Source organism: Protomyctophum parallelum (assembly GCF_964188405.1).
Source record: "Protomyctophum parallelum genome assembly, chromosome: 1".
Lineage (NCBI taxonomy): Eukaryota > Metazoa > Chordata > Actinopteri > Myctophiformes > Myctophidae > Protomyctophum > Protomyctophum parallelum.
Window position 1 is genome coordinate 17,312,585 of NC_139697.1, and position 27,937 is coordinate 17,340,521.

At 43.1% G+C, this 27,937-nt stretch overlaps 1 protein-coding gene across 1 annotated transcript; it reads right to left on the reverse strand.

Annotated features, from left to right (window-relative positions):
- Positions 1–1,794: 1,794 nt before the first annotated feature.
- Positions 1,795–27,475, reverse strand: mapk15 (mitogen-activated protein kinase 15). The gene is made up of 14 exons (XM_083768166.1): positions 27,081–27,475; positions 20,975–21,073; positions 20,013–20,042; positions 17,417–17,507; positions 15,611–15,741; positions 13,838–14,001; positions 11,940–12,079; positions 9,824–9,881; positions 9,386–9,523; positions 8,970–9,075; positions 7,886–8,249; positions 6,351–6,457; positions 4,906–5,067; positions 1,795–2,009 (listed from the first exon to the last, which is right to left on the reverse strand). Exons 1-14 carry the CDS (start codon positions 27,162–27,164, stop codon positions 1,824–1,826), a joined length of 1,860 nt encoding a protein of 619 aa, XP_083624292.1. The 5' UTR covers positions 27,165–27,475; the 3' UTR covers positions 1,795–1,823.
- Positions 27,476–27,937: the final 462 nt, after the last annotated feature.

A 27,937-nucleotide genomic window follows, 5' to 3' on the forward strand; every position in this document is an offset into this window, starting at 1 on the left:
GATCAGAACACGCATTTATTATTATGCAAATTAACCGTTAAAGCTGATAAGAATATTCGGATGTTTCTTAACGGTCGGCTAACCGGTTAGCCGGTTAACCCCTGACATCCCTAATTCAGACATACGCTGGCTTCTGAATAATAGCAGAGCTACAAGCTCACGGCGTTGTGTCACGTTGTGTCACCCTATACACAGGTTTAATGTTTGTCTTCAGTTCAATGTCTGTTTTGTAAACGCCATTGACAATGAAGGGAAAATGTACGTCATAATGTGCCTCATTACGTCATATTGTCTCCGTATTGTTAATGGCGTTTAATGTCTGTGTTGGCACCGTTTGTTTTACATCACCTAATCAACATGGGGGGGGGGGGGGGGGGTCACAATCAACATTTTAGGACCTACCCAATAAAAAAATAATTTCCAACGGTATACAGACGACGCTAAATAAAGTACAATGCTACGACATAGATATCATCCGCTCCTGCCCGGATCATGAACCTGGTGTCAGGGGCGACCGCGCAGTAGGTTGTCTTGTTGATGGTCCCGTAGGAGGGGGGCACGGTGGCACAGTCGGTAGCGCTGTCGTCTCACAGCTAGAAGGTCCCGGGTTCGATTCCCGCTGGGGACGCTGTGGGCACTGAGGGCGCTGAGGGTGCGTTCTTTCCTCCATCAGTGCCCATACCCGAGGCGGGGTTGGCGAAAGGGCCCTTCTGTGTGGAGTTTGCATGTTCTCCCCGTGTCCCCTAGGGGGGAAGCACCCTATGATCCGACGGACCATTGCTCCGAAGGAGCATTGGTCCGAGGTGCGCTGGGGGTCGGGAGAGGGTTGGGGTTAGGGCCGATTCATAGTCCTATTTTACCGCTGTTTCGGCGCTGTAGTGCCGAAATGATTTCGGCTCGTCAGAAATTTTCAGTAGCACCGAAGAGCCGACTTTAGGACGGTACCCTTACCCGGTACTTTTATTCGGCTCTAAAATAGGAGTATGAATTAGGTTTAGGTGTCTGCCCCGGGGGAGGTTAGGGTTAGGGTGAGGGTTTGAGGTAGGTTGTCGATCGGACCAATGGACCGTCGGCATATTGACACGGACCCCCCCTAGGGTAGGTACCCTCACAAAAAACATGCAGTAATCCTGGTCTCTAAAACTACCTCCCCCTGGCCATCCGGGGCGCCTGATGGAGGGGAAAGGAACTGGTCGGAATAACGTGTTCCGTCCACGCGCTACGTCTGGCCGGGGAAACTCCCCCCCCCTGTCAGGTGAAAAGAAGCAACTTGGACTCCTCATGCATAGAAGGAAGCATGAGGTCAGTCCGCCGTCCCCCCCCCCCCCCCGCCCCCAGGTTGGCAGAGGAAGTGTAGCGCCCAGGATTTACATTAGATAATTGACACTGGGTGAAAAAATGGGTTGCAAAAATCGTAGGATAAAGATTTAAAGGGATTGTGACATTAAAAAAAAGGTTTTGGAATTGTTCTTATTTTTTTTAGGTTTTCTAATCTCAATTGCACCCAAAAAACATGAACTTTTAACATTCAGTAGATTTTCTGTGATCTGGGGTTTTCTGGCTCAAACAGGTGCTCTGATTTGCCGGCAGTAAGTGACATCACTTACTGCAAATCCCATATATGTCAATGGGATTTGCCAGCAGATTCACTGTGTTGCCTGTTTTCATTGTAGCTCAAAAGTAGCTCCAAACCCCAAAGAAAACTTCAGACCACAGAAAATCCACTGTTTTTTTGTCCAAAGTTCAGGTTTTTTGGGTGTAATTAATGTCATAAAACCTTTAAAGAAAAAAATTAAGATGGTCCCATAGGCCTGGGAGTAGCCTCAGCTCGAGGGTCTCAGTAGGTTGTCCAGCTGTGTCTTGTTGATGGTCCCGTAGGCCTGGGAGTAGCTGCCCATTTTAGCTCTTGGGTCTCCGGAGGTCGACACGTTGGAGTTGCTCTGGAACACCTTCTTACTGAAGCGCAGCGGCGGCCGCTCCTCGCGCACCTGAGCGTGGGAGCGCTGGTTCTAGGAAGTATAGGGGAAGAAGAGCAGTACGATGAAACAAGAACGAGATAAAGTTTAATATATATATTTTTTAATACTTATCTTATCCAGAGGGAAAGTGTCAGATTAACCCATTTAGACTTGCGCACGATTCTACAAATGACAGTTTTCTGAGAAACACCTATGTTTCTATGTCAGTGGTTCTCAAACATTTTCATGTCAAGGACCCCCAAAAATATATGTAATTGGCCGCCAAAACCCATTTAAAAATGTGTCCCCCAGAAGCAAAGATTTGTGTTAAAAACGGTCGCTCTGAAAGAATATATTCAAAGATTTGCACCACATTTAAAAAAATATGAGCTTGTAGATCTGCTATTTTCCAATAGCTAAAGTATAACCGAATGCTTAAAACACCAAAAGGGGTTCCCGTACAGAATGGGTTAAAGTGTGATTTATATTTTGCCGTGGGACAGCGCCGTACTCGTACAAATAGCAGATCTACAAGCTCAGAACGCGTCGCATACCCGACGTGTTGGGAACTCGTAGTTCGGCTATTTTGTCAAATCAAAAAATAACACCATAAGTAAAAGTACCAATGCTGAAATTTAGAAGTACTTCATTACAAGTAAAAGTACGTAATTGAAAATGTACTTGAGTAAAAGTACAAAAGTATCGGCATCAAAATGTACTTAGTAAAGTAAAAGTACTCATTGTGCAGAATGTGCCATTTTCACAAGTTCAAAATGTGTACAAAATCTATTGAAAATAGCAGATCTACAAACTCACAATTGCGACGCATTGTGAGCTTGTAGATCGGCTATTTTCAAATGGCCGGAATGTATATAGGGTTGAAGTGGTAAATGTATGTTTTCTAATCAAAATTAAAATAAAGTAATAAAGTAACTAGTAACTAAAGTTTTCAAATAATAATTTTGGCTCTGAGATGTAGTGGAGTAGAAGTAAAAGTATTGGAAATTAGAAATACTACTAAAAGTACTGGCTACTACTTTATTCAGGGGAAGCATTACTTTTGCAATGCATTCTAAAACATTCTTCTCATAAAGGTTCAGGTAGACAAAAGTACTGCTATAAGACAGTAACCACATAACCTGTCCCTAGTTTGGAAGTGGTACCTGGTGGTAGACACGTTCAGAAACGGGTCTCATGGTCGCAGCATGGTAACTGCATCAAATATAATGGTAGCTGCATACTGATTATGATAACAACATGATACCCCATATTGCAATGATACACATATACTTAGATGTTTCCCATGTTCTGCCCCATTGCATTCCCTATTTCTGTTGTCATATTTCTGCATGTGTATTTTGGTGCATTCTGGTGATCAGTGGTCACTGTGAATCAGAAAACTACAGGATCCCCGGCACGGAAAAGGCAAGTAGTCTCCTCAGGCGAGCCGCTGAAGAGCTCTTGCCACTTTTCCTGGGTCTCGCCATAAAAAAAGGGGCTGCTCCACTCTCTATGCCGCATAGAGGAGGTGGGGGGGGGGGGGAGTGGTGCTCTCTCACTCAGCAGTACAGTACATTTCCCAGGCCTTACAGGCGAGCCTGTAGGGGGGCCTCGGAAATTCAACTCAACTCAGTTTCACTGTACTACAACAGACAGAAGGAGTGACCGACCGAAATTGAACCTGCGATAGGGGGACAGATTTTTCTGGTACACTCAGCCTGTCAACACTAACGTATTCCCTGTAAAGAGGCAGATCTTCTACTACAGTGAACGGTAGAGTGACTGATGTTAGTCTGCCTCAAACGTTAGTTTCTTTTACCTGCTTTTTACTAAAACTAACTTTACAAAGATGCCCCAGAACATCAGGATGAACCTGTGTAGTTTATGGCTGCTCCAACAGTAGTGATAACGTTCAACTTCAAAGAACACACCGCGGTCGCTGAGACCAGAGCCATAGAGTAATGGTTGAGACGAAGCAGTCAGTCTTACCCAATACTCAATCTTTCTGTTGTATGAACACAAGGCTGCTGTACTAGTTGCTGTTCTGTGCATCTTTGTAAAGTTTAATAGTGTAATAGTAAAAAGCAGGTAAAAGAGTAACGTTTGAGCCGACGAACACAAGTCACTTTTCCATTCACTGTAGTAGAAGAGGTGCCTGTTTACACCGCAGCCATGCAGGTGTGTCCTCTGCCTACAGGAAATACGTTAGCTGCGACCATGAGAACCGTTTCTGAACGTGTCTATAGGCAAACTTAAAATATATATATCCTAGGCGTAAAAGCTTAATTTAGTCATTTGGTCATGGCCGATGCTCGCCTGGCCAGTGAAAGTAGCAGCTCTGCCTTGTGAGCTAGTTTCGTGGCATGACGGGACAGCGCCAGGTTTTAGGCAGCAGCTGCCAGTTGATCGTTCATGTCCAGCTAAAACCAAATGTTTAAACGTTGACGTGAGCGTCACTCTGGTGAAAGCCAGGGCTTGTTTTAAACGTGAGCGTTTCACTGTGGTGAAATCCAGGACATGTTTATCAAAATCATGATGATCCTGAAATACCTTCGTTTCTATATCAGTGGTGCTCAATATTTCATGTCAAGGACCCCAAAAACGTATGTATTTGGCCGCCGACCCCCATCTGAAAATATGTTGTTCCAGGAACCTCTCAGAAGCAAATATTTGAGTTAAAAACGTTCGCTCTGAAAGAATATACATTGAAAGATTTGAGCCATATATTCAAGATTTCTTTCAAAATAGCAGACCTACAAGCCCGTAGCGCGGTACCGCGCTATGAGCTTGTAGATCTGCTATTTTTCAATAGCTAAAGCATAACATAATGCTTAAAAACACCAAAAGAGGTTCCCGCCCCAAAATGAGCTAAACGTGAGTGTAAAATGTTATCCTGTTCTGAAGCACGTTGTGTAACTTTGTTCTGAAGGAGCTTTTAGACACTGACCAGGCGTGCGGAGGTCACACACATCATGCCGGCAGCGCACGCCGACGGCTCGTCCCTGCGGACCAGAGGGTTGTTCTGGGCCTGGCTCTGGGTCAGGGAGAAGGAGCTGGTGGTCCGGGCCACGGGGGCCGAGCGCCCCCTCTGCACGATCTGACCCATGGACTGGACAGAGAGAGAGAGAGACACTTTAGAGTGGGAAGGGAATAGGATCGATGCACAGCAGCCATATTTGAAAGGAACCTGGGCCTCTTCCTTCACCAGGTGTGGGCCCTTACGGGTCCATTTGGTTCCAGTTGTACACTCTCAAGAAGAGTTACACACCTGTAAAGGCCTATTCATACTCCAGTTTTAGGTGAAAGGTTGACCGCCGAAAATCACTGAGCCGTGATGTCACTGAGCCGCGGTGGTAAGAGACTCACCCAAACACATCTCTCTGTTTTTACTAAAACTACAACATGACTTCACTGAGCCGCGGTGGTAAGAGACTCACGCAAACACATCTCTCTGTTTTTACTAAAACTACAACATGACGTCACTGAGCCGCGGTGGTAAGAGACTCACGCAAACACATCTCTGTTTTTACTAAAACTAAAACATGATGTCACTGAGCCGTGGTGGTAAGAGACTCACGCAAACACATCTTTATGTTTTTACTAAAACTACAACATGACGTCACTGAGCCGCGGTGGTAAGAGACTCACTGCTCACCCAAACCCATCTCTCTGTTTTTACTAAAACTACAAAATTACGTCACTGAGCCGCAGTGGTAAGAGACTCACCCAAACATATCTCTGTTTATATTAACGGGGCTTATCACCTATAATAGGCCTTAAGTGACCATTTGGAAGTCCTAAAGCAACCATGAGGGACCCACCGCTGGTGTAGCAGAGTGATTCCAGCGGCCCGATTTCTTCTCAGTATGGCTGCTGACTGCACATAAAGCCTATTCAGACAAAATAAACTAGAGCTGCACTCTGTCGAGTGCCTACGAGCGCACAAGTACTGTCGACCGCTACGAATTTTCAAATCTCTCTGTAAAACATTGAAATTAAATACTAAAGCCGGGTTATAACTGGTTGTCAATGGTGACGTAATTACGATATGTTTCAATATTGGTTGGGTTGTAAAGTTGTAAGTTGAAAGTACTAAACTGTGGTCGGCTGGCTTCTTTATGTGCATTTATGTGTAATCTGAAACTTTCAGATTACAGTCCAATCTTTATTTAGCATATACACGTGCATTCGTCACAATACTCGCACGCTCTGCTTGCGCAAGTAATTATAACATATTGGGAGTGACAAACAAGTTTAATTAAGATGAGAACATAAAAAATATATAGATAAATTAATGTAATAAACAGTAAATAATCAATCAATCAAAAATCAAATCAAATCAAATCAAATCAAAGTCAATGGGTTTGATGATTGGATCCCAGAGTTACTTACTATATTACCGTTGGCGCCATCTCCTGGCGATGTAGTGCCGTTGCTGGTGTGCTGTGCTGGCTTGCGGCCCGCTGTGCCATACCGATAGTTGGTCTTGGCAAAACCATCTGACATTTAAAATGAAAACACCAGAGGACAGATTAGGAGAGCTGTAAGTGAAGTGTGTGTTTTCATAGAGAGAGTGTCACGTGCACCGCGGTCACGTGCTCAGTTCTCTTCCCTGTCAGCAGCGGAGCAAACGCAGCAGGTATAGCATGATAGCAAAGAGAGTTGCTTGGACCCCGACACGTTGAATGCTAAAGTTATTTGGAAAGTTTAATGTTCAAACATCGCTCGATATAACTTTTAACCAAACGTGGGTGAAACAGCGTGCGGCCGTGCACGCAAAGGCACGTGCGCACGCACATGGAGTGGACGGATTCTACCAAAACAACCCTCACTCAGCATCAAGCGTGTGCGATTGATTATCTATCTATCTATCTATCTATCTATCTATCTATCTATCTATCTATCTATCTATCTATCTATCTATCTATTTGCATAAAAAAACCTCAGAGTCCTGGTTGTAGGTAGTGTGTACTTGGGGAGTGTGTGATGGGGTTGTAGGTAGTGTGTACTTGGGGAGTGTGTGATGAGGTTGTAGGTAGTGTGTACTTGGGGAGTGTGTGATGAGGTTGTAGGTAGTGTGTACTTGGGGAGTGTGTGATGAGGTTGTAGGTAGTGTGTACTTGGGGAGTGTGTGATGAGGTTGTAGGTAGTGTGTACTTGGGGAGTGTGTGATGAGGTTGTAGGTAGTGTGTACTTGGGGAGTGTGTGATGAGGTTGTAGGTAGTGTGTACTTGGGGAGTGTGTGATGGGGTTGTAGGTAGTGTGTACTTGGGGAGTGTGTGATGAGGTTGTAGTGCGTACTTGGGGAGTGTGTGATGGGGTTGTAGGTAGTGCGTACTTGGGGAGTGTGTGATGGGGTTGTAGTGCGTACTTGGGGAGTGTGTGATGGGGTTGTAGGTAGTGCGTACTTGGGGAGTGTGTGATGAGGTTGTAGTGCGTACTTGGGGAGTGTGTGATGGGGTTGTAGTGCGTACTTGGGGAGTGTGTGATGGGGTTGTAGGTAGTGTGTACTTGGGGAGTGTGTGATGGGGTTGTAGTGCGTACTTGGGGAGTGTGTGATGGGGTTGTAGTGCGTACTTGGGGAGTGTGTGATGGGGTTGTAGGTAGTGTGTACTTGGGGAGTGTGTGATGGGGTTGTAGTGCGTACTTGGGGAGTGTGTGATGGGGTTGTAGTGCGTACTTGGGGAGTGTGTGATGGGGTTGTAGGTAGTGCGTACTTGGGGAGTGTGTGATGGGGTTGTAGTGCGTACTTGGGGAGTGTGTGATGGGGTTGTAGTGCGTACTTGGGGAGTGTGTGATGAGGTTGTAGGTAGTGCGTACTTGGGGAGTGTGTGATGAGGTTGTAGGTAGTGTGTACTTGGGGAGTGTGTGATGAGGTTGTAGGTAGTGCGTACTTGGGGAGTGTGTGATGGGGTTGTAGTGCGTACTTGGGGAGTGTGTGATGGGGTTAAAGGTGAGTCTCCCGTGGACTGGACTAGATGTCGGACTGCTCTTCTTCTTCTGGGAGGAGGAGGAGTTGTTCACCAGGACGGCAGGTTTGGTGTCCTCCGGCAGCACTTCCTCATTCCCGTCTCCCTTCCCGTGCCCTGCAGCGAGCGGGTCACTTCCTGCGCCATCCTTCCCGTGCCCTGCAGCGAGCGGGTCACTTCCTGCGCCGTCCTTCCCGTGCCCTGCAGCGAGCGGGTCACTTCCTGTGATGTCACCGCTGTCCCTAGCCGACCCCCCCGCCCGAGGCGGGCTGGCCGGCAGTCCCCGCTGGATCCTCTGATTGGCTCTCTTCTCAAGGATCATCTGTCCCCGCCCCCCCCAGAAACAGAAGAGACGGATGCATTTAGTGCATTGGTTCATAAAGTGGGGTCTGGTGGTCCTTGAGGGGGTTCCAGGTCGGTCCCCAACTAAATGATGGAGAGTTGGTAACCAAATGGACCCTCATTAGATTACCTCTTAAGAGCGTTTCATTTGACGAGAGTTCATTTATTGTTCAATATTGTTACATATCTGCATTGCTTAATTTACCAACGTTTTATCAACGTTTGCCTGTTATCTCTCCTAATGGTACCAACATCAATACAGCATGGAGCTGTGGACACAATCTTATTCAGCAACAACAACAACAACAACAACAACATTTGAAGTTTTGGGTGGTCCGTGGCTCAAAAATGAATAATGAACCTTGATATTGGGTTGGCAGCATTGGTTCATATTCATAAAGTGCTTTCCAGGTTCCAGGCAGTCACCCAGCAAAATGAGGAACAGTTTAAACCGTTTTCTTTTTTTCTACAAGCTCACAGCGTGATTTTCTATTTCTGAAAAATCTCTCTCTTATAATCATACATCATCTCATTCCGGCCAATCACAATTTGCGTCCTCACTTTTGTCATCAGTGTTTGTGTTCACACAAACACTCAAAACTGGCCATTCATTGTCAATGGCACTCAAAGGTGGACACAAAAACTTTGATAAACCTCAACAAATCTTCTCTTACACAGACAGGTTGTTATAGACAGGTACCTCATACAGCTTGTTGCGGTAGTGAGCCACAGACAGCTGAACGTCGTCATCGACAGGCAGAACCACTTCATAGTGGAGAGACGGCTCTCTGGACGGGTTATGGAACCTGAACACGCGCACACGCACACACACACACACACACACACACACACACACACAGTAAGACAAGTACAGCAGGACTGACTGACATACACTCAAACTACAATATGAGAGGAGAGGAGAGCAGGGAGAGGGGGAGGGGGAGGAGCTACAGTGAAAGGGGAGGAGCTACCTGGCTACATAGGGGTGCAGCAGGGAGAGGGGGAGGAGCTACAGTGAAAGGGGAAGAGCTACCTGGGTACATAGGGGTGCTCCAGGGAGAGGGGAGGAGCTACCTGGCTACAATGGGGGGGCAGCAGGGAGAGGGGAGGAGCTACCTGGCTACATAGGGGTGCTCCAGGGCCTGCTGGGCGGTCAGTCTCTTGTCAGGGTTGAACACCAGCAGGCCAATCAGCAGGTCCACTGCTTCAGGAGGTACTGATGGATGGACCAGGTCCTTTAATGGTACCTGAGGCCTGGGGGGGGGGGGGGGGGGGGGAGAGAGAGAGAGAGAGAGAGAGAGAGAGAGAGAGAGAGAGAGAGAGAGAGAGAGAGAGCTCTGTTTACTGTTCACTTTGGCAATGTAAACGTATGTTTTCTCATGCCAATAAAGCTCCTTTGAATTGAATTGAATTGAGAGAGAAAGAGACACACAAAGACACAGGGGGAGAGAGAGAGAGAGAGACAGAGAGAGACAGAGACACAGAGAGAGGGAGATAGGGAGACAGAGAGAGAGAGGGAGACAGAGAGAGACAGAGACAGAGAGAGAGTCTTACTTCATCATAGTTCTCTGGATGACAGACGCACCGTACTCTGACCTGATGGCCACGATGTCTGGGAGAGAGAGAGAGAGAGAGACGTTTTTTGGCATAAAAATGTACATGAAGTAGCAAAAGTAAGTAAAGTAAAATGTCTGAAAATAGAAAATCTACAAATTCACAAGAGATTGCAGATTGACGAAATATGGAGCTTATACGTGGGTAATGTAAGTTTAGTAAATACAAATTGTAATAAAAAAAAAAAAAACTAGTGACTAAAGTTTTCAAATACTAGTATGTGGCGTAAAAGTACAATATTTTCCTCAGAGATGTAGTGGAGTATAAAGTAAAACATATTGAAACTTCTAAATACCCCAAACATATAGTCATAATGCCTGCTGCGATCTACAAGCTCACATTTTGTGATGCGCTGTGAGCTTGTAGATCTGCTCTTTTCACTGCCTTGGTGCAACGTGTATGAATGACATAATCACATACTGTAGGCCAAGGGGTGCCCAAACGGTAGATTGCGATCTACCAGTAGATCACAAAGGCTGTGCAGGTAGATCACATGACATGTCCCTAAAGAATATTTCATCTGCCACTTGAATTAAGTTGACTTGATTCATTGACATAAAAAAAAGCCTGTCAGCTCAAACCCACAACAATACTTTGTTTTCAAGAGTGTTGCTGTGCACAAATGTCGGTAGAATTACAAAGTACAAAATCTCTACCAATTATTCAATTTATTTCCCTTCCCATTCCCCATTGTATAATATGTCTTACATGTAATGCCAGCGCCGCTATTCCAAAGCCATTTTCAGCAATGGTATTATAATGTTTTCGGTTGGTAGATCTTGTTGAGCTACTCATTTTGAAAGTAGCTCTCAAGTCAAAAAAGTGTGGGCACCCCTGCTTGTAGGCTTTAGGGCCCTATCTTGTGTTCACCGATTACCCCTTATCCCAAAACGAATTGGGATTTGTTTACTATTTTAAAACATTTAAAAGTTGTTCAACTAACGTTGACCGTTGTGAGCTTGTTGACCGGCTATTGTAAATATTTTAAAATGTTTTAAAACAGTAAAGAAAATGTCAAAAAATAGTTTAGCAATAAGGGGTAATTCAAGTGGCAGATTAAATATTCTTTAGGGACATGTCATGTGCAATATAGGGCACTATAGGCTGCAATCCTGCCATATTATGCACATTGCGTCTTAAAGTGGATAGTCTGTACTAGTGCCAACCGTTTTATCTGCTCAAGTGCTTTCAGCTCGACTGTTGCCAACTTTGTTTTCTTTTTCAATCTGCTGAAGTGGTTTTTAAACGTACTATTGCCAAGTTTATCTGTTTCTTTAATCTTCTCTTTACGTTTTTTTTCTTATTTTTGACCCCTCCTACGCCACAGCTTTGTCTGTTTGTGTAAACACAAACACGATGATTTGATTGGCTGATCACCCCATAGCGACGATTTCATTGGCTGAGCAAAGTACATATTGAGGATAAAAGTGAGAAAAGTGATTGGCCGGGAATGACTTTTGTGATGACTTGATTGGCTGATCACGGAATGTGATGAATGATGATGTGTGATGATAAGAGTGCCCCTCACTTCACACAAGTGTGATTATTAACCCATTCTGACCGGGCACCCATTTTGGTGTTGGCATCATGTTATGCTTTAGCTATTTAAAAATAGCAGATCTACAAGCTCATAGCGCGAGCTTGTAGGTCTGCTATTTTTGAAAAATCGAAGAACGACTGACATTTTTTTTAATCTGATCTCAGGTCAGAATGGGTTCATCAGACCAGTGTGTGTCCGGCGGACACCTCGTATGAATCTGATCTCAGGTCAGAATGGGTTAACGGCTATGTATTATAACATCTTTGTGTATACTATTCGCTTGCATGGTAATCAAATTAATTTATACTAGTCCTTACCCGTTCTGAATATATGAACCGCAAATTATGTTCAGTGTGGGTAATGTGATAGATTAATACTGGGACACACTTTTCTGCGCAACAGACCCACACGGGTAAACAAATCCCCCCCTGTATCCGTCCCAACATGCATTTCACTGGTGACACGTGATTTGCGGGGAGATGTGTGTGTGTGTGTGTGTGTGTGTGTGTGTCTCACCCTCCGGGCGGGGATGGGGTATGGCACTCATGATCTTCTCTATCTGGTTGATGGTTGAGGTTCCAGGGAACAGTGCCTTGCCCAACAGCATCTCTCCCAGAATGCACCCAATGCTCCACATGTCCACACCCTTGGTATACCTTCACACACACACGCAAACACACGCACGCACGCACGCAAACACATGCACGCACGCATGCACGCACACACACACACACACACACACACACGCACACACGCACACGCACACACGCACACGCACACGCCCACATGGCATAGTTAGTAACCAAAGGCACCCATCGACTTCTCTAACATATGGCAACCTTCCCTGTGTTTCTTCACTAGTCTGATCCAGAAGAACACAGTTTGCCGGCCACTGCTACAGAGCTGACAATGAGGTTATACTGTATAATATCTTCCCTTCTTCTCTGGAGTCCTGCCTCAAAGCAGACCAGAGGTAGAAATCGTTCCCTGATGTCATCGCTAGGGACACATGCATCAGAAAGCATGAACTGGGGATGGCAATGAAGGAAGCGGTAGCGGCCTAGGCAACCGGTTTCTCAGCCTTGCAAGCCGCACATAAAGTACATCCTTTTTTTTGGCATCCATCAGACTTATATGAACACACACTGAACACTGCACGGCCCGGACTATAATGGCCACGTGTCTGTGGCTAATGTATTGGCATCTTGCACTTGAGCTATTTGCACTTTAGGTAGTTGTAGAGATTATAGTTATTTAAGGAACTTAGTTTTAACATAGATTACTCTTGACACTGAGCCTTTAACGTGGTATTCTTGAGACTGTAGCTGAATTTCACGCGCCTTTTCACTTGTAAATGGTACAGTTTAGTACTATCAGAATATAGTTTTTAGTTTTAACCAAATATTAAACCCATTCAGGACGGGAACCCCTTTTGGTGTTTTTAAGCATTATGTTATACTTTAGCTATTGAAAAATAGCAGATCTACAAGCTCGTGGCGCAAATCTTTGAATATATATTTGCTTCCGGGAGGATCTTTGGAACAACATATTTTCAGATGGGGGGTCGGCGGCCTATTACATATCATCGTTGGGGTCTCATCGTTTGAGAACCTGATTTGAGAAACTGATTTAGTAGACATTTTGTAGAATCTGGTTTCAGGTCTAAATGGTTTAATGCAGTGGTTCTCAACCAGTGGCCTGGGGACCACCAGTGGTCCTTGAGGGGGTTCCAGGTGGTCTTGAGAGCATAAACATGAAACGTTTTACACTCTCAAGAGTTAAGTTATTGTTAAACATCTACATTACATAATTTACAAGAAGTCTAGACATTTAAGAGAGAATGTAGAAGGATAGTTTTTTTTTTATCAACGTTTGCCTGCTATCTCTCCTAATGGTACCAACATCAATACAGCACGGAGTTGTGGACACAATCTTGATCAGTGACAACAAAATATTAAAAGTTTTAAGTCAGAGAGGCTAAATGTCATCAAATGGTGGTCCGTGGCTTAAAATGCTGAATATAAATAATGGACCTTGACATGAAAATGGTTGAAAACCACAGGTTTAATGTGTTGTTGATCTACCAGTGTGTTGGAGGTACCACCTGAGACCTGAGACCACATTCTACAAAATGCCTTCTAAATCCTGACCGTTTTCTGAAAAACCTCACGTTTCTACATCAGTGGTTCTCAAACTATTTCATATCCAAGGACCCCAAAAATGACATGTAATTGGCCGCCATCTGAAAATATGTTGTTCCAGGGACCCGCTAGAAGCAAATATGTGAGTTAGAAAACAGATCCACAAGCTCATAGAGCTTGTAGATCTGCTATTTTTCGAAAGTTAAAAAGAATGGTTAAAGTGGTGTTTAAAGCTATAGGGTGACACAGACGCGTAATGGGTAAAATAAGCACCTTGTGGATCCCAGGAGGATCTCTGGAGCTCGGTACCAGCGCGTGGCCACGTACTCGGTCAGCGGAGGGTTCCCGCTGTCCTCGGCCACCTGGGACAGTGAGCGGGCCAGGCCGAAGTCACACAGCTTCACACAACAGTCCGTGTCCAGCAGGACGTTGGAGGGCTGGGGGGAAGGGGAGGAGACGTTTTGGGACATTTAAGTTTTTGTATCGATTGATCGAATACTTTATTAGTCAGAAATGTAAAACAGAGGGTGGTGGGTTCGGCGAAAGGGCCTTTCTGTGTGGAGTTTGCATGTTCTCCCCATGTCCCCTAGGGTAGGTAGTGGTACCCTCACATCATGGTACAGGATTATTATTTCACGTCAAAACATTCAAGTATCAGAAGATGATGTTACCCAGGTAAAGTAATGTGTGCGTCACTCTGAATGTTTAACTAAAGTTTTCCACATATGTCCAAAGTAATTTCTGAAAAAGACATAAGCCTAACCTTAACCCATTCTGACCGGGCACCCATTTTGGTGTTGGCATCATGTTATGCTTTAGCTATTGAAAAATAGCAGATCTACAAGCTCATATCGCGCCACCGAGTGGCGCGATACGAGCTTGTAGGTCTGCTATTTTTGAAAAATCGAAGAACGACTGACATTTTTTTAGAATCTGATCTCAGGTCAGAATGGGTTCATCAGACCAGTGTGTGTCCGGCGGAAACCTCGTATGAATCTGATCTCAGGTCAGAATGGGTTAAAATAAATAATTATACTTTGTTGATATAACGCCATTTAGATCAATGATATAACATGTGATATAATAATAATATAGCAGCGGGTGGCCTATTTAAGGGCCAGTCAACTGTCTTCCGTGAGAACGTTAGCCCTGCTTTAACATGACATGAATGGAAGTCCCTCAGTCAAATATGGTCACGAATTGCCTCACTACAGTCAGACACCGAGAACTCCCGGCCAAAAAGCTTGTACTGTTGGAACTTGGAACCAACACACGGGCATCGATCGAGAGGACGTCTCACACCTACCTACATGGACGTACTAAAGAAAGATGCTGGTGCAGAAAGCACAAATGAGCTGGCCAGATGTATGGAGAACCGAGATGACTGGAGACGCCGATGGAGGGCTCGTCTGAGGACGACGTAGAGAGACTGTCTGCGTACTAAATACTAGTACTTCAGTACCTTGTGTTCTCTGCGTATGACACTGTACTTAGTACTGCAGTATAGCCTCGGAAACCCAGACGTTTTTATTTCCAGGGAGGAATAAAAGAGTCTGGGGCCGAGTCCACTTCAATTCGGCATACAGTAGCACTAACGTTGCTCACTCTCTGCTCATTTCTGATCGTCTGCAGCCTTAATTAAGTTAAATGGACACACACACACACACACACACACACACTTCTCTCTCTCTCTCTCTGTCGCTCTGATTAATTAGTCTCATGTCCAGCAGCTGTGTCTAGCTTGTGCCTATGCCATAGAAAGCATAGGTGAGTTCCAGTCTAGGGCGGCAGTACCTTGTGGTCTCTGTGTATGGCGTTCCCAGAGTGCAGGTATTTGGTGTACTAGTACTGCGGTACCTTGTAGTCTGTGTGTATGGCGTTCCCAGAGTGCAGGTATTTGGTGTACTAGTACTGCTGTACCTTGTGGTCTGTGTGTATGACGTTCCCAGAGTGCAGGTATTTGGTGTACTAGTACTGCAGTACCTTTTGGTCTCTGTGTATGACGTTCCCAGAGTGCAGGTATTTGGTGTACTAGTACTGCAGTACCTTTTGGTCTCTGTGTATGACGTTCCCAGAGTGCAGGTATTTGGTGGCTTTCAGCAGCTGGTACATGACGTAGCGCTTATGGACGTCCCTCAGCAGGTTCCCTTTCTTTATGACCGAGTGAAGGTCCGTGTCTGGTGGTCAAAAAAAAACACACACGAGAAATTATGGAACATTTATTTAATAGCATAGCATGCAGGTGTGTGTCTGTCTGGTGGTCCAAAAAAACACACACGAGAAATTATGGAACATTTCTTTAATAGCATAGCATGCAGGTGTGTGTCTGTCTGGTGGTCCAAAAAAAAACACACACGAGAAATTATGGAACATTTATTTAAAGGTATATTCAGTGATTTCACTTAATTCAAATATCACTTATTTTTTTGTTTTGTTGTGATAATCCTCCCTACTATAGAGTGTGTTGGCCATATAAGGAGTTCCTCCCTGTCCCCAGTTAACCCCTGGGGGTCAAAAAACCTTAGGTTTCGTTTTTGACTCTCTATCCTGATTGGACGAAAGGCTGGGTCCCACAGCCAAAAACGAAACCTAAGGTGTTTTGAGTGAAATCACTGAATATACCTTTAATAGCATAGCATGCAGGTGTGTGTCTGTCTGGTGGTCCAAAAAAAACACACACGAGAAATTATGGATAAGAATAATGCGACTTTTATACGAGACACATGCAAACTATATGGGAAGCGCCGAAAGAGTGCAATGTTTTATAGAGCTGAGCCGACATAGATGTAATCACGATATATTTAGCTGGCGCTCGCTATTCTTGTAGGACGACGAGAGGACGAGAGTGTGTGTGCGCAACTGCGCATGCGTGTGTGTGTGTGTGTGTCTGTCTGTGTGTGCGCGCGCGTGTGTGTGTGTGTGTGTGTGTGTGTGTAGGGTAAGTGGCGTGCGTGGGGACACTGGCCCAGATTCCAAAATGTATACTCAGCAGCAGCAACAGCCCAGGAGGAAAAACCGTGCGTGTGTGTGTGTGTGTGTGCGTGCGTGCGTGACACACTACTACTATACTACTGAGTAAACCTGGCATCCTCTGTGATCTCATAATGACCACGGTGAAATAACACAGGGCTCAATGTGCGCTGTCATGTGCCCTTCGTCTTTCTATGTACTGTATGTCAACATGCACACAGCGAGATGGAGTGGTTCCGCCATCATATTGGTCTCGGCTCGTACTGTGCGTAGGCCAGCGCGGTTCTCAAACTTGTATTTCTTTGCGTATTTCAAGGAACCCCTCAAACCGTACCGAGTTACAGATCGGTGAGGAATATGAGGGTCCCATTCCGACGCCCACTTTGAGACGACGTGTAAAAGTGTGTGTTTTGTAAAACAGCTGTTTCGACGTGCAATCCTACAGAACTCACCCACGTATTCATATAGGAGGCAGTGTTGTTTTTGGCAGCAAATTTTTATTTTAGTTTTAGTCATAGTCTCTTAAATAGTTTTCATTTAGTTTGAGTCACATTTTAGTCACCTGGAATGTTTTAGTTTTGTCTAGTTCTAGTCGACTAAATATCATAAGATTCTAGTCGACTAAATCTACAGTTGATTTAGTCGACTAAAATGTATTTTGGCGGGCCTTGATGCCGTCGTAGTGACTGTTTTTACACTTGCTGAAAATAGACCATTTTCAGCATAACTAATTGTAAAATGACTTATAGTGGATCTCTTGTCCCTTCCTAACATTTTTGTCTAGTTTTTATTTGTTGACAACATTTTCAGTTTAACATTTTTCGTCATAGTTTTAGTCGACGAAAACAACACTGGGAGGAGGATAGTCCTAACAGAACTCACCCATGTATTCAAACACCAGATAGATGTCCTTGTCGTTCTGTGCTCTGATGACGTTTAGAAGCTTAACGATGTTGGCATGATTCCCAAACTCCTGTAAAAAAACACCATTTGGACCATTATTAGCGCATGAACACAGAGCGCGAGCGCACGCAATGCACCCAGCCACCCACACACACACACACAAAATAATGTGCGAGCACGCACAGACAGACAGACAGACTGAAGTTTTGTATTCACACAGTGGGCATGGTTTTGGATAAGTGACATAATGGTCAGAGTGTGTGTGTGTGTGCGTGCGTGTGTGTGATTAGCAGAGAGCCAACAGTGGGCTACTGTGTGACTACTGTGACTGTGTGCTTCCGTCAGGAAGTGGAATGCCTTACCAAAAGCCATTCGACATCTAGTTTTATTTATATTCACACAACGCCTGAAGGTGGTCAATAGACCGAAAGCAATTGTAATAATAAAAAATAAATAAAAATTAAATACTTGATTTAAGTGTGCGGAGCCTCCCTTTATTGAGCGGTGCAACCACTTTAAGGAACAGCAATGTCCGTCTTCACCTATGTGACTATGAGTACCAGTAGGGGTAAAAGTGGCGCTGTTGTGCCAGAAATAGAGAGAGAGAGAGATAGTGTTGCACTGTCGCCTGCTAATTACAGAGAGAGAGAGAGAGAGAGAGAGAGAGAGAGAGAGAGAGAGAGAGAGAGAGAGAGATAGAGGCAGGGGGAGAGGGGAGTTGCACCACTCAGTTCACACGGTGTGATTTTTTATTTATTTTTTCATTTCTAAACTTTTGTGACTCCAGCAGCTCACCTAAATATATCGGCAGACAGGCTTTTTTCACAGTTTTTTCGCCCAATTAGAACTGTACAAAAATGATTAAGAGATAAATAAGTGCAGTAGAGAAAGGAAACTCATTGGCTTATACTGTAGGCTATACATGGTTAAAACTAAGTAGTTGCTTATATTACCTATATATATTTATATATTATATTACCTATATTATACCTATATTAAATTGTTTATAGGATCAATATAAGTAATTCCACAGTAGTAGCTTTTTCATATTTTCTATTCTTTGCATATTGTACTATATAGTGCCTCATTTGCATATTTTAAAAATAAAACAAATATTCTGTGTAACTAAGTAATCAACTTGTTAGGTTTCATGGTGATAACAATCTAATACAGGTATGGTTTTGCCCACTCAATTCATAATTAACGTTCCAATTTTGGAGCTCTGGCTCATGGACTAAGAACCACACTAACTGACTAACTGAACCCGGTTCCCATTGGGAACCAACCGGTGGAAAAGGGGTCTGAGAGTGTTCATGTGGTTAATGTGGTCACAAGGAAACAAGAAGAAAGCCGCTGTGTTACTGGGAATGTTTTCCCTGTGGACATCACTGTGGACACAACACAAGGCTATAATCACTAAGCAGTTTAACTGTAAATTGTTGTAATGTCAACATTACTCATAGAGCACATGAACTCTGCAAACTTAACGTCCTGCATGGGGAAATGTTATGGCTGAAGCTGCACAATAGGATATGTGTGTTACTCAAAACGCTCCACTTAGAAGGCCTGTTCATGGTCCAGTTTTATAGGTGATAAGGTGACCACCGAAAACTACAACATGACGTCTCCGACGCAGCTGGGTTGTTTTAGTATATGTATCATGAGGAACTATGTGTGTGGGTGCAATGCTACATCCAGTATATGTCCTGCTTTGAGGGTATACTTGACAAAGACTGTAAGGTCGAAACGTCATATTTTTTGCCTGCCTGTCGCTAAATAAAGTTTGGAGCATCATAAAGTGAGTTGCGAGCCCCTGCTTTCTTTTCATTGTTTCACCGTTTCTACAGTTTTGGCTCGGCACCAAATTAATGGAGGATGTGCGTTACTTTTCTTACCCTGACAGTTTGAGGGGTGGCCATATGCCATGTTATGTATTGTCTTGTTTTGTCGCCGTGTATTTGTCTTGTTGGTTTTGTTTCAAAACTTGATTCAGGATATGCTGTTTGTAATTGTCAGTGTCACTTTCCTGTTTCTTAAAAAATATATATACAGTATATATTACCACACATTTTTGCATATAGTGGTCATATGACATTTTATATGTCAGCATATGATTAACCACCAGACAGTGGCCTTGTGGTTAGAGTGTCCGCCCTGAAACTGGGAGGTCGGGGGTTCGATCCCCGGCCGGGTCATACCAAAGACTGTAAAAATGGGACCCAATGCCTCCCTGCTTGGCACTCAGCATCAAAGGGTTGGATTGGGGGGTCAAGTCTACTAATCAAATGATTCCCGAGCGCGGCACGGCTGCAGCTCACCGCTCCAAGAGATGGGTCAAATGCGGAGAACAAATTTCACTGCGGAAACGCGTGTGACAAATCGTATGACTTTGACTTTACTGTATACGCTGAAATCTTGAATAAGCAAAATTGTACGCCCTCAGAGTTACATTCACACTGAGGATTTCGGTATTGTAGGTAATCGCAAAGAGATCTTTAGGTCAACTAAACAGCATGCCTGCCTCCGCTGAAAACACCCAAAACAAACGCTCAAAACAAAGACACTTTATTCTCACCTGAAGGAACATGATTTCTCTGAATGTCCTCTGAAAGAGAATACGATAGAATGTTAGCTACCATGCATACAGTAACATACTGAATGTCCTCTGAAAGACAATAGAATATTAGCTACCAGCATATAGCAACATACTGAATGTCCTCTGAAAGACAATAGAATATTAGCTACCAGCATACAGTAACATACTGAATGTCCTCTGAAAGACAATAGAATGTTAGCTACCAGCATACAGTAACATACTGAATGTCCTCTGAAAGACAATAGAATGTTAGCTACCAGTATACAGTAACATACTGAATGTCCTCTGAAAGACAATAGAATATTAGCTACCAGTATACAGTAACATACTGAATGTCCTCTGAAAGACAATAGAATATTAGCTACCAGCATACAGTAAAATCATTTCTGAAATGGGACTTTGAACACGACCACACCAGATCAAGTCATTTCCCCAAATTCAAGGTACCAAAAGTTAACTCTGAACTTGGAGAGCATATATGTAACAATATGTAACAGTTTTTAGATCGTTTTGAAATTTGTCCCCACAATATGTAACAGTTTTTAGATCGTTTTGAAATTTGTCTTAGCTTCTATTTGTACTCTACTATATGTAATTCACATGTATACCTTTTGTTTTCCTTTTCCTGATGATGTATTGTGATGGGTTTTTTTGTGATTGTAATACTCAACGACACTGAAAATGAGTTTAATTACTCAGTGTAATTTCGAGAATAAATAAAACTTGAATGAATGAACCCCTCAGAAGCAAAGATTTTAGTTAAAAAGAATATATATTCAAAGATTTGAGTTAAAAACATTCGCTCTGAAAGAATATACAGTATATTCAAAGATTTGTGCCACATTTTCACGATTTTTCAAAAATAGCAGACCTACAAAAAAAATGGGTTAATCTAGTTTACACTATAATGATGTATTAATCAATTAATTAATTATTATCACCTGCGCGTCTGTCCGGTTCCTGAAGGCGTCGAAGATCTTCTTTACGGCCACGATCTCTCCAGTCTGTCTGTCCACCGCCTTCCACACGATGCCATAGGCCTGTGACACGCACGCACGCACGCACGCACGCACGCAGGCACGCACAATACACACAACACAACACCATGTCAAGTCTCCTCCAGTGTTGTTTTTGTTGACAAGTACTAAGGCGAAAAATGTCATTTTACACTTGGTTGCATGCTGTAAAATGAGCCATTACGACGGCATCAAGGCCCGCCAAAATACATTTTAGTCAACTAAATGAACTGTAGATTTAGTCGACTAAAATCTCATGACATTTAGTGGACTAAAACTAGACTAAACACTAAAACATTCCAGGTGACTAAAATATGACTAAAACTAAAAGTTTGATTCCACTTTCATTCCAAAGACTATGACTAAACTAAAATTAACCTGGGCACCATTTCATTTAGGGTATATGATCCTGTCGGGAGCGGATGATATTGTTACATCATGTTGTAGTATTGTTTTGTAGTCGACAGGCAGGAACAACAAGCGGCAACTTCCTTTTCCCTCAAACCGATTTTTCTCAATAAAAGCTACAGGCTACGAGAGCTTTTATTGAGATTATGTAGATATGTTATAGTAGTTACGTTCTTAGCTTACGCATGTTTCATGATAAATGCATGTATATGTGATGTATTCCCATGCTTTTTGTTCTTGCCTAAATGTAAGTCGCTCTGGATTAAGAGCGTCTGCTAAATGCCTAAATTGTAATTGTAAATATATTTTCAAAGATGTGGGCCACATTTTCACGATTTTTCAAAAATAGCAGACCCACAAGCTTGTAGCGCGCTTGTAGAGCTGTTATTTTTCAATAGCTAAAGTATAACATAATGCTTGAAACACCAACAGGGGTTCCCGCCCAGAATGGGTTAAGGCAACCGGCCGGTTCCACGCGCTGCACAAGGTGCCCTTTTTTCACTTGAGCACCTGCCCCTCTAAATGTCTGTGCACGCACGCCACTGATAGTTCATATCAGAAAAGTGAGGATGAGGGAAGGCCTCAAGATCTTTCAAGCAACACGTGTAGGGTTACTGTATACTGGAAAGGTATAGCTTTTGTTAAGCATGGCCATTATGAGAGGATATGTCTCACATTTCAACACAGCAACAGCGCAGTGTAAATGGTAAATGGTGCATTTATATAGTGCTTTTATCCAAAACGCTTTACATAGATTGTGCATTGCATTCATCCATTCGCACACACTTTCATACAGCTTTACATAGTTTGTGCATTACACACACACACACACACACACACACACACACACACACACACACACACACACACACACACACACACACACACACACACACACACACACACACACACACACACACAGGAGCTATTAGGGGTTCAGAGTCTTGCTCAAGGACACTTCGACACAAACGTGCATTTTGTCCTTGTTTTATGTAATATTGTCCTCTGTCTCGTCTTGCAATGCAGTTCTTAGTCCCTCCCTGGCTCCAACAACAGCTTCTCCCATGGGAGACAGAATTAAGGGAACCTTGAACTTGAACTTGAGTATCCTGCCCCATCCTGGGGGTGGGGTTGACAAAAATAGCTGATCTACAAGCCCACGGCTATTCTCGCCCCGGAGAGATTTTATGTGTAGCCAAGCCAACCCCGGTCACCTTAGTATTAGTTTACTAGGTATAGAGAGATTAAGTGCTTGGGAAGCAGTTAGTTTGATCAGATGGTGAGAGAGACAGGAGAGATGGAAGAACTAAAGTTTGTTATTCCATCTCTAGTTAGTTTAGTTACTAAACTCATTATAAACTAACTGATGATAAAGTCATGTTTTATCTCTAGTTAGTTTAGTTACTAAACTCGTTATAAACTAACTGATGATAAAGTCATGTTTTATCTCTAGTTAGTTTAGTTACTAAACTCGTTATAAACTAACTGATGATAAAGTCATGTTTTATCTCTAGTTAGTTTAGTTACTAAACTCGTTATAAACTAACTGATGATAAAGTCATGTTTTATCTCTAGTTAGTTTAGTTACTAAACTCGTTATAAACTAACTGATGATAAAGACCCTGTAAGGCAGAGAGAAGGAGAGTTGGGAGAACTAACTGTAGTAAAGCCAATGTTCGATTTGTAAAAAAATAATAAAATAAAGTAAGCATGATCATTTTATGTCCATACTAATTATTATCCATAATGTATATATACATCATGGATAATATAAGGGGTCAGGGCAAATCATGGACTTATTCTGACTCTGACTTATTTGTCTCAACTGCCGATGATGTCACCACAGGTACAAAAATACTTTCTTTATTGAGAAATCTGACGTCAGATATCTGGAATCTGACGTCAGACAGATTCCATCAACTGTCTGCCTCTCCATGTGCGTATATACGTCCGCTCTATTTGTCTCAACTGCTCACAATCCTTCCATATTTGATCTACAAGCTCACAATGAGCTTGTAGCTCCCCCCCCCTCTAAAATAGCAGATCTACAAGCTCAAGCTTGTAGATCGGCTATTTTCAGCAAGTGTAAAACACTTCTGTTCTTCTATATACAACGAGGACAACACTGCTGTTCTGCAGCTTTATAAAAAACCAGAGCTGAAAAGCAGGGCGTTGGTTCAACAGCCAACTGTACTTCCTTCTAGTTATGAGCACGCTTTAGCTACTGTATGCTACTGTACATCCAGCAGAAAGCTATGCAGCATATGAGCATATTAGCTGAGCTACATCCAGCAGAAAGCAGGTCTGACAGCTGTGTAATGGGAAAGCTCCCCTGGGCCTGGGGGTAAATTGAGATAACGTTCCTCTGGGCCTGGCCTGTGGGTAAGGTGAGATAACAGCATAGTTCCAGCCGGCCACCTGCTTTACACACTGTTGTCATCTCCGCAGATAATCTGACATTAAACAACCCCCATCGTCAAGAATGCAGGCTGGAGAAGAGAGGCGGCAATTATAGCTACTATAATGTATGCCCCATGCCTGTTATCTGTAAGAACAAGCTGGTGACACCAAGAGAAAGCTGAACAGCAATCGTGATGAAAAGGATAGTGACATCGCACAATCATAACTAAAGTGCTGACCACTTTCGACAATAAATTTAATACATTATTGATTAACAGCACTTTTATAAAACTGTGCTGGTAATTTTTTTTTTTTTTAAAGGACAGCACCATGCCACTTTATGTATTCATAGGCTGTGCGTGGTGTTGGTAAGTTTTTAGCTTATATGTTTTTAAATAGTTCTCTATGTTTCATGTTGCACCGCCAATAACTGAGGGGAAACTGTATTTCATGTTCTTTTGTATGCAAAGTACATGGGAAAATGACAAATAAAGTTATTCTGATTCTGAATTGAATACACACAATGGAAACAATTGAAGCCTAAAGTATGCAGAATAGGTATACATTCCAATCGAAAGCACGACTCAATGCAAAAACTGTTTACTGCAGGACCATGATAAAGCATTACACTTGTTTACAACAGGGTCCACCATTTTCAATTCATCAGAATTGAACTAAATCCCCAACTGTTACCGACGAGCAGGTCGGTGGTGCCTTGGCATGGTTTCATCTATACCATCGGCGTGTGAATGTGTGAACGTCGTTGAAGTACATTGTAATGCAAAGAAAGCGCTTCGGAGAAAAGCGCTACATAAATGCAGTCCATTTATATAGCCTGGTGTTAGTAGGACTCCAGTGCAAGCAGGGCTATCAATATACATGCAATACAACAGTAATTCATGAATAACCCTTGGATTATGGCCCTGTGCAGCAGTCCAGTTAAGCTCCCGCTAGTCCTCAGATAAAAGTATTACGTTACATAAAGCTCTTGTGTGTAACTTTGGGTGTTCACTCAAGGAATGCATCGTAAGAACGAGGGGAAAGGGTGAACACTTGGGTCAATACAATGCAGTGGTTCTCAACTGTTTAATTTGACAAGGAAAGGAGGACCCAGTGATGTAAATAGGCTTTCAATGTAATGAGTTTTTACAAATTGCAGCATTTAACTCCCATTTAATTTTATATGGTTATATTAATGTAGAAAACAGAAGAAAAAATGATTATTATAACTAAAGCTAGCAAAATAAACTAGAATAAAAAAAAACAGTACAGTACAGTAGTGCGTCACGTGGATGCAGAGGTCGTTGTTTTATTGCGTCCCTTAACTATAAACTGCGTTTTGGGATGCAAAATGCACCCTATTTTAATCTCTGGAGGACCCCACTTGACTCTGAACAGTATACAAATGGAACTAAATAGACCTGGGAGAGTCCTTTGGTTCCATTTGTATACTGTTCAGAGTCAAGGCCTTGTAAAGGTCTGTATAAATTACCAGGAACCCTGACTAAATCAGGGGTATAGGCTGATCTGAGTTCCCACAAGTTGTGGGGTAGGCAACCTTATAAAGGCATTGGGTGTCAACACTGTCACAGGGGAGGGTGATCACTGACACAGCGTAAAGGTGTGATGATTTGTATCTTATTTTAAATGTTTATAGGCAATTGAACCGTCCCTTCATATCTGTAATTCCATCCAGCATGCACACATAATTCCACATCCATTTTAACTCCTGACTGGGGGGATCTGGGAGTCTGAGAGATGATAGGTGATGTTATTGCTCTGAATCTACAGTATAATGATCATCAGCAATCATAACTTAACGATGAATTGAGTATGACGACGCGCACCAATGGAAACAATTAAGCCATACATAGTGCTTTCTTGGGTTTTGAATCATCTTAGCAGACCTTGTACTGAACTGTACATTCCTGTGCTTTTTTCTGCAAACTGTTAATAAAGTATTCAATCAATCAATCAAATCACACCCTGATGTGAAAGGAAATATTTCAAAAGAAGACATTGTTAAATATGCCTTTGGACAATCAAAGTGTATATTTGGACATATAATTTGGATGTGGTTGTGTACTTTATGTTTACATGGCACACTGACAGACTATCAAGAAGATAGAAAAAACACACAGTGGTTCCCAAAGTGGGGTCCGTGGATCTCCAGGGGTTCTTGGGGTAGTTTCAGAGGGTCCCCAGCTAAATGATAGGACCCTTTATGGATCTGTAACTCTGAGTGTACAAATGCAAATCCAAGTTGAGTTAAATTAACTTTGATTTTACAATATAAAGTGGGGTCCCAGAGATAGAGATATGCCCAAAACTCTTTCCAGGTGGCACTGAGTGCCAATTCTCCCATTATAAAGAAATAAATAATTTGTAATTATATTATGCTTGTAATGTGCATGTCATCACCTGTACACCAGATTAGAGGAATTTTCAGAATATGGATGAAAAAATATATATATATTTTTTTTAAGAATTAAAATAAAAAATAAAAAATTGAATTCCCAAGGGAGAGACGTCTTGACGCCCATCCATTACATAATAGGCAATTAGACGTCTTGACGTTTTTGGCTACTAAACAGTTTTAAATGGGGGGTCCCTAGACTAATGTATGTCAAACTGGGGCCGGGATCCTTGAAATTAAACGGGTTGAGATCCACTAGAGGCTAGAGCCGTAAAGGTTTTCTCTTATGGGGGTCCCTGCATACATGTATTTTCAAATGGGGGGGTCTGCGGCCTAATTAGGGTAATTTTGGGGGTCCTTGACACTAAATAGTTTGGGAACCACTGCTTTATGGGACTTAGTTCATGTCAAAAAGCTTGCAGAGCCCATGCAGCTGACTGACACACACACACACACACACACACACACACACAGAGAGAGAGAGAGAGAGAGCCCATGCAGCTGTCTGTCACTAAATGGACACAAAGTGTGTTTGCTTGTTCTGTTGAATCTCTCCAGTCCAGACAGACACTGCAACAACAGCAGCAGCTATACAGCAGCTAAAGTGCATGTTTACCCAAGCTGGGCGCAGTCGCGCGCGTGCACAGTTGGACGCAGACACACACACACACACACACACACACACACACACACACACACACACACACACACACACACACACACACACACACACACACAGTTGAGGATTATTTCATTGAATTGTTTAATTTGTTCCACTCTCAGTCTCAGACTATACACTACACTTACCCCTTTCCCCAGCCTCCTCTTGATGTCATATTTCAGGGAGATGTGTTCCTCCACCTCAGACACGGAGAACGTTTTGTTGCTCATCTTTCTTTGATTCTGTCTGTCTGTCTTTCTCTCTCGGCGAGGGCTGGATCGAGGTGGTCATTTACAGTTTACACGCATCGTCATGCAGATAAATAAATCTGATTTGTTTTTTAAAGAAAGCTGTCCTCTTCCTCCTCCTTCTCAGTGCAGGTGTTTTCAGAGTGTTGTTTGGCAACAACAACACCGGCAAAAGAACAATGGATTCAACATTAAGCTCACGATGTAGCCAATGTTTTCTTTTCTTATAGTTTTATATCTGGCGATCCATTCCTTCCTCCTGCTTGCGTCTTCAAGTTGGGACAGATCAGAGATCAGAATTGAATCAATATCCAGTAGTTTGTTTTCAACGGCTTATAAAAGTATAAAGTCCAGTCAGAGCACCGGTAACTACTAAACTATACTGTCTGTGGTTGGTAATGTTAAACATGTACACAGACAGACACACAAGTGAGTAGTGAGTAACTAAACATGCTGGTCGTCTGGGAGACCGAGGCGCTGCTGCTGCATACAGTGGCACTGGCACGGGCACGCGCGCGTGCACACACACACACACACACACACACACACACACACACACACACACACACACACACACACACACACACACACACACAAACTTAAAGAGACATGCGTCCATTCCTCCATTTCTATTATAGCTCCAGTGTGGATTGTTGTCAACGTGTGGCCCGCGGGCCCCCCAGAGGGTCACCACCAGCTATAAATGATGGACGGTTTAACTTTGAAACTAACCAGTGGGTGAAAAGTGTTTCGAT